The 8,010-nt window shown below is 42.0% G+C and overlaps 1 protein-coding gene across 8 annotated transcripts in view; it reads left to right on the top strand.

Moving 5' to 3' along the window:
* The window catches only part of SPECC1L (sperm antigen with calponin homology and coiled-coil domains 1 like), a 147,930-nt gene that overhangs the window by 33,971 nt on the left and 105,949 nt on the right, over nt 1-8,010 (top strand). For all 8 annotated transcript variants that reach the window (XM_017889747.1, XM_017889741.1, XM_017889743.1 and 5 more), the window contains one exon: nt 3,632-3,821. In XM_017889747.1, coding sequence (XP_017745236.1) covers nt 3,669-3,821 — 153 coding nt within the window. In that variant the 5' untranslated portion in view covers nt 3,632-3,668. The remainder of the gene's footprint in view (nt 1-3,631; nt 3,822-8,010) is intronic.

The raw sequence follows: 8,010 nt of genomic DNA, 5'->3' as shown, positions 1-8,010 counted from the left end.
GGTTCACGCCATTCTCCTGCCTCAGCCTCCCGAGTAGCTGGGACTACAGGCGCCCGCCACCACGCCCGGCTAGTTTTTTGTATATTTTTAGTAGAGACGAGGTCTCACCGTGTTAGCCAGGATGGTCTCGGTCTCCTGACCTCGTGATCCGCCTGTCTCGGCCTCCCAAAGTGCTGGGATTACAGGCTTGAGCCACCGCGCCCGGCCAATTTTTGTATTTTTAATAGAGACGGGATTTCATCACGTTGGCCAGGATGGTCTCGATCCCTTGACCTCGTGATCCGCCCGCCTCAGCCTCCCAAAGTGCTGGGATTACAAGTGTAAACCACCGCCCTGGCTTTTTTTTTTTTTTAAGAGACAAGAGTCTCACCCAGGCTGTAGTACAGTGATATGATTCTAGCTCACTACAGCCTTGAGCTCTGGGGCCCCAAGCAGTCCTCCCACCTCAGCCTCACAATTATCTGGGGCTATAGGTGTGTCCTACCATGCCTGACTAGGAAGTTCTATTAGACAGTGCTGGTCTAAAAAATGTTAATGTTTCTTTCTTTTTCTTTTTTGAGACAGAGTCTCACTCTGTTGCCTGGGCTGGAGTGCAGTGGCACAATCTTTGCTCACTGCACCCTCAGCCTCCTGGGTTCAAGTGATTCTCATGCTTCAGTTACCTGAGCATCTGCAATTACTGGTGCGCGCCACCACACCCAGTTAATTTTTGTATTTTTTTTTATTTTTATATTTTGAGACCGAGTCTTGCTCTGTCGCCCAGGCTGGAGTGCAGTGGCGTGATCTCGGCTCACTGCAAACTCCACCTCCGGGGTTCACGCCATTCTCCTGCCTCAGCCTCCTGAGTAGCTGAGACTACAGGCGCCCCCCACCACGCCTGGCTAGTTTTTTGTATTTTTAGTAGAGACGGGGTTTCATCATGTTAGCCAGGCTGGTCTTGAACTCCTGACTTAAAGTGATCCATCCGCCTTGGCCTCCCAAAGTGCTGGGATTGTAGGTGTGAGCTACCACGCATGCCTGGTCGAAAATGTTAATTTGACAGAGGCTGGAAGGGTAGGCTGAGAATGGTTGAGCATCTGAGTGGTACAGTAGAAAGGAGTGCAGGCATGGAAGGTGGTAGAAAGGTGAGAAGAAAAAAGTTTGGGGAGCCATTTACAAGACATAAGACTTACAGAAGAGTAGCTAAAAAGTGAGAAGTTGTCTAGGTGCAGTGGCTCACACCTGTAATCCCAGCATTTTGGGAGGCTGAGTGGGGCAAATCACCTGAACCCAGGAGTTCAAAACCAACCTGGGCAACATGATAAAACCCTGTCTTTACTAAAAATACAAAAACGTAGCCAGGTGTGGTAGCGCATGCCTGTAGTCCCAGCTACTTGGGAGGCTGAGGTGGGAGGATCAGCCTAGGAGGCAAAGGCTGCACTGAGCTGAGATCACACCCTGGCACACCACCCTGGGTGACAGCGAAACTGTGTCTAAAATAAATAAATAAATAAATAAATAAATAAATAAATAGTGAGAAGTTGAGTAAACAGTGAGAAGTTGAAGGAAAGGTTCTTAATAATTTGATTTGGTTTTTCTACAGTACCTAGAGTTAGTGAATGCATCCAGTCTAATTCTTTCATTTTAGTAGGTGAGAAAAGCATATGTTACTGGTTAGCAGGGATCAGTATAACTATGTTATACCTGTCAGCAGATGCTGCTTGAATCTCTCTTGGTCATTTTCAGTATCCCCTGGAATGGGGTAGGAAATAGATGAGAGAGCTGAACTAGAGGGACTGCTTACCTTGGGCAGATTACTCAACTGGATTAGGAAAGTAGAAAGCAAAAGGGTTAAGAGTAGATAGATAATTTGATGATTACCATATGCATCATTTTCTGTAAGGGATAACTAGGAAGTTGGGGAAAAGCTACAGGAGCATCTCTGAGGGTTTGTTGTATTTTGATTGAGGTTAGTGGCAGCATTCTTTTTCTCCAAGGCCTTACCGTGTTGAGGGTAGAGCACAGGCCCCTTCACGCTGTCTCACTATCCTCCCACCAAACCAGTTGATACAGATTGTTTTATGTAAAGGCAAAATAAATCTGGAGTGCTCAAGCACAGTCTAGGTAGAACATTCAGTAAAGCCATTGGAATGAGCCTTTGCCAAAAGGTTATTTCCTTTTTATTAGTGTATAGAAATCCTCATAAAATAGACAACTTCTTTTGATGCTCAGTATGGTTTATCAGAGTCGTCATACGTAAACCTTACATTTACGTATAGGCTCTCATTTTGGTAATTTTATTACTCAACCCAAAATGATCCAAGATGTCTTTCTAAACATTATTACGAGACTGCTTTTTCTAGTTCAGTTAACAAATGTATATTTAAGAGCTTATCTAGCTTCAGCTTTGTGTGTTGCCAGTGTTATATCAAGTCCTCTTAGCTGTGAAATCAAGTATGTACCACTTAGGTGGAGGAAAACTGTTGCCGTATTCCTCCAAGTATATAGAATGGTTTTGTTTTCTGAACCAATATTGGGGCTGATGTTTTGAGAAAGAATTTCTGGCTGGGCACACTGCCTCATGCCTATAATCCCAGCACTTTGGGAGGCCGAGGCAGGAGGATCGCTTGAGCCCAGGACTTCGAGACCAGCCTGTGCAACATGGCAAAACCCCATCTCTACAAAAAATTAGCTAGGCTTGGTGATGCATGCCTGTAATCCCAGCTACTCGAGAGGCTGAGGTGGGAGAAGCACCTGAGTCCAGCAAGTCGAGGCTGCAGTGACCTGTGATTGCAACAGTTGCACTCCAGCCTGAAGTAAGGCTGTCTCAAAAAAAAAAAAAAAAAAAAAGAATTTCCCTGCTGCCTCTTGATGAGAGAGGTATACTTGGAAGTAGGTTTAGATCCTGAATTTTGGGATTTCTGAGACATTCTGCTGACTTATATGGGATATCACAGCAAATATTTGAAATAAGGACTTTGCTGGATAATTTGGAAAGTATGATCACTTTTAGATAACTGCAAATGGCTAATTCTGAAATGCCAGGATGATTATTGCTTTATTAAATGCTGAAGATAATCTACACTGTGTTATATTTAGTCATTTCTGTTAGAGATCTAGGACATTCTTTTTACTAAATGAGCTAGATGTACAAAATAACTTCAAAATAATAATATTCAAGGATAAAGCCTTAAATAAGGTGTGTTCTGATTTGTACATCTAAGAATTTTTCGGCTGGGCATGGTGGCTTACACCTGTAATCCCAGCACGTTGGGAGGCCAAGGTGGGCAGATCACAAGGTCAGGAGAGCGAGACCATCCTGGCTAACATGGTGAAACCCCGTCTCTACTAAACATACAAAAAATTAGCCAGATGAGGTGGCGGGCGCTTGTAGTCCCAGCTACTGGGGAGGCTGAGACAGAACGGCGTGAAACCGGGAGGCAGAGCTTGCAGTGAGCCGAGATCACACCACTGCACTCCAGCGAGGGTGACTGAGCGAGACTCCGTCTCAAAAAAAAAGAATTTTTCAACTTTTCAGTAGTGACATCTAGCCTTCAAACAGTTTTATCACATGGTAAAATTCTTTGAAAACAAATTTCTAAAGAGCTTTCTTCCAGTTACGTTCTCAGTGTAATGCCATTTTTTCCCACAGATTTGCTTGTAAATGCATCACGAAGAGGCAGCCCAGAATGAAGAAAGCAAGCAGGAGTGTTGGCTCAGTGCCTAAAGTGTCTGGAATAAGTAAAACGCAAACAGCAGAAAAAGTTAAACCTGAAAACAGCTCTTCAGCATCTACGGGAGGCAAATTTGTAAAACCTGGAACAGCAGCATCATTGTCAAAGGTATTCATGTGGTGATGTTTCAATACATGATGGGTTTTTGGAGGACTGAATTTAAATATGATGTTTAATATATTAAATGAGCATTCTTATGGATGTGCCCTCTTCTGGTGCTGGGAACACTTGGCCTTTGAAGAGAGCTTACAGTGGGGTGGACATAATTGGTGTTTTTGGTCTGTCTTTTTGAATGAAACCAGACAATAGGCTTGTTCATGAAACAATAATTAAGCACCTGCCTTGTGCAGGATGCTGTAATTGTGTGAGCTGGAGGTACACTGCCTTCAGGGAGCTTGTGGAGGAAAGGATGGAGGCAAGGCACAAACATGATTAATGAAAATACCCAGGGAGAATGTCAGATGCCCTGGGAGAGCAGTAAAGCATTGTGAACAGTTTCAGGTAGGTAAATAATTGTTTCAAGCCTGGGAAGGTTTTATGAAAAGGGCATGTGAGCCAAGTCTGACAGTCCTGTGACGCTTAGACAGGTGGTTTTATCTGCCTGTCTCTCTCACCTTCACCACCACAAATTGCTGTTCTTCTGGCAGCTGGTCCATGATGATGATGATGATGATGATGATGATGATTACCATTTTTTTTTAAAAGAGATGAGATATTAGTATTACCTTTTTTTTTTTTTAAAGGGATGAGATATGTGCTGTCCAGGCTGGTCTCCTGGGTTCAGTGGATCCTCCTGCCTCAGCCTCTCTAGTAGCTGGACTAGGGGTGTGCGTACGCAAGCACAACTGGAAACATGATCTATTCAAAATCCTTTTTTCCAGGCAGGGCCCTGATAGATCATGGCTTAATTATTTTAAGAAGGAGATGAGGAACTTCCTTATATGTGTTGAAAGATCTAACAGGAAATGATGGTTTTTCTATTCTAAGGTTGTTGGAACTGAACCCAGGCTTATTCCTTTGGCTTGGAGATGCACACAGATTTTCTCCTTGCTATGGCCCTGATGAATTGTTAGGTATCATTCTGTGACCTGGAGGATGGTACCAGGAATAGACCCTTGCCCAGCTTCCATTGTCTCAGTGAACACACTGAATCATTTTGTTGGTGGCAATGCTGCTGCCCTTTGATGTAAGGCAGGTGGCATTTTCTGACCTAACTGGTTATTCAGTTGCTGGGGCTCTCTGACGTGGAGTGCCTGTGTGACTAGGTGACCTGTTATTTATGTGACTGGAAGAACAGGTTGAAATGTTGGCATTGGATGTGCACTGCTGCCTTCCTTCTGTGGCTTCTTCGCCAGTGGCAGGCAGTGTCTTTGGAGGTTTACTATGGAATGTGCACTGAGCAGGCATGTTACATCTTTTGAGTCTTGAATCTGGAGTTGCTGGGAGTTAGGTCTTGAACAGTGAGTACTTTTCCACTGTAAAGCAAAACTGTACACTTACTCTTGCCAGCACATGCCAGCTGTCCATAGCTTTGGCTCTGCTGTGTTGACAGGTTTGTTTAAGTAGAGTGTGTGTGTGTGTGTGTGTGTGTGTGTGTGTGTGTGTGTGTGTGTAGCAGGAAGGTCAGGGCAGAGGTAAAGCTATTTGGCAACACTTTTCCTGGAGTGGAGCAATTGCCTTCACTTAAGAGGGGAAGGAAAAAGTCGTTAAATGGAGATAAAAGTAAAAACAGAAGGAAGAGGAAAATCGTGAAAAGAAACAATGGAAAACATTGAAGGGCTTTGAGACCCCACAGACTAAAGTGTTATTTTATTTTTCTAACTTTTTAAATTTTACTGTGCTTCTCTGGCACCTAGTAGATACTTCCTACAATTTGAATTCCTTTAACTGTCATGGAGCATTGATGATTAACCAGATGAATGAAGTGTTTGGCTTAATTATTGAGACAGCATGTGCACACACCCATTCATTTATGGACACCCACACCTGTGTGTCTGTCACTGCACAATATTCTCATGACTCTCTTCTTGTAGTGACAGGATATGCATTTTTTCACCTCTCTCATTTCAAGTATTGTTTGAGGCTAGATGTAGTTGAGGGTTAAGGGGAAGGATACATTTGATCCAGAACGCTTCACTGCTGGTTGCAGCTTTTGTAAGTACAAAATACTACTGCTGCTCACAGTGAGTTTTGGGGACATTATTCCCACTTTTGTCAGGAGCTGTGTCGTTGGGCTTGCAGCCTTTGTATGCTTAATTCTTCTTTGTCACAGTCAGTGGAGAGGATTATGTTCCATGTAGAGAGGGTTTCCTGCATGCCTGCGCTTTGCAGCGTTCACGTACTGTTCAGATGTTCATGATTAGTTCTTTTGAAGTAATATACTTTTCCATTATACTGATGATAATTTTTTCCAAAAATTAAAGATATGAATTAATAAGTTTCAATTAGAATCTATAATTGATAACTCTCCATGATTATTTGTGGTCATACAGTGTAGACGTTTAACAGTGTGAACAATCCACCTCTGAAACTTGAAAGGTAAAATTTGATAACAAATCTTCAAATTTGAGAGAGAGATGCAGGCTGTGAAACTCCGGCTTGACCTTGAGAAGTATATGTACCTGGTTGTAGTATTTCATTATTTGTGTCTGGAATGTTTGTACCAAATTATTTGCATTTTGCATCAGTTATAGATAGGCTGAACATTTATTCTTCCATCAATGTCATGTTTTTAGACTTGCCGATGGGGGATGTTTATGTGTGGGAATGCACATGCCTTTACAGAATTTTGTAGCAGAAATTAAAAGAAATAGGGAAAAATAGCAGAGAGCCTGCTAGTAGCTTAGGGTAAAAGGTAAGTTGGAAAATGCAGAGTTGCATTTTGTTTTATTGTTACTTTTTTTGTTGAAGTAAAGCATACATATAGCAAAGTCCACAAAGCATAGGTGTTGAGCTTAGTGAATCATCTTAAAATGAAACATATCCTGCAGTCACCACCTACTTCAAGAAACAAAACATACGTGCCCCTCAGAAACTTCCACCATGCCTCTGCTTAATCATTGCCCTTCCTGTCCCTCCGCAAAGTAACTACCATTTTCACTTTTAGCACCAGAAATGAATTTTGCCAGTTTTTGGTCTTGACAGGAACGTAGTCATACACTATGTTCTTAGCATGTCTGGTTTCTTGTCTGTCCTGTTGTATCTAGCAGCGGTCACTTGCTTTTCATTGCTGGATAGTAATCCATGGGATGAATATACCACAGTTTGTTCATCTCTTCTACTATTGACAGACTTTTACTACTATTGGCAGACTTTTGGAGTTTCTTCTTTGTGGATATGAGTATAATTGTTATGAACATTTTTATACGTGTGTATTAATACACATGTGCACCCATTTGTGTTGGTTCTAGAACGAGGAGTGAAATTACTGGATCATAGGGTATACCTATGTTCAGCTTTAATATTATAGATAGAAGAAAATCACTTTTCACCTTGGTTTTAGCATTTTTTTGGCTAGTTCTTTCCCAAATCAGTTAGTACTGAGATTTTTGCCACATGGTACGTTTTCTAATTCTGTCATTCCTTCTAATGTATTAGTTGGCATTCTGCTACAAGGAAGAATTTTTACTTTCCCTTGTTTTATATGTTCATTTATTTTATTGTGAATTCGTAGATTCTTACTCAGTGGGGTATAACTTATTAGGATCATTTAGTTTCATGCCTAGATTATCCCTGATTTGTCCACTGGGAGCCCCGTCAGGCTGGTTCCTGTGTCCTTTTGACATGTTCCTGTTACTCTTTGAACACTTCCTTCATTTCTGGCACAATAAGTTTTGTACCTTTTCAGTCCCGACCCTAGAATCAGCCATTTCTTCAAGGAGGCCTTGTTCCTTTTAGCGGAGGATTGTACTTAGAAACCAAGACCTGGAGGTTAGATGTGTTAATTGCTTTTGGGACACACACACACACCCCATGTCAATTTCCGTATCAGTATCTATTGAAATGTGTGAGTTCACACTGATATTTCCAATTCCGTTGACTTAAAGGGTTCATAACAGCCTTTCCATATCCTATAATTGTAATCCATTTATCCAACACTGAAACACCTGGCTTTTCCAACCTGTATTTACTTATTTTCTGTACCCTAGAATGTACAGAAAATAGTTTTAGAATTATCTGTACAACTGTGAAAACAAATTTTATCAACTGAAGTTCAATTTTTTTTTTTTTTTTTTTAGACGGGGGCTAGCTCTGTCGCCCGGGTGGAAAGCAATGGGGGGATCTTGGCTCACCGCAA

Source organism: Rhinopithecus bieti, unplaced genomic scaffold (genome assembly GCF_001698545.2).
Source record: "Rhinopithecus bieti isolate Rb0 unplaced genomic scaffold, ASM169854v2 scaffold_19723, whole genome shotgun sequence".
NCBI classification, from domain to species: domain Eukaryota; kingdom Metazoa; phylum Chordata; class Mammalia; order Primates; family Cercopithecidae; genus Rhinopithecus; species Rhinopithecus bieti.
Note: the sequence above shows the minus strand (reverse complement) of the source record. Positions and strands in the feature narration are given on the sequence as shown.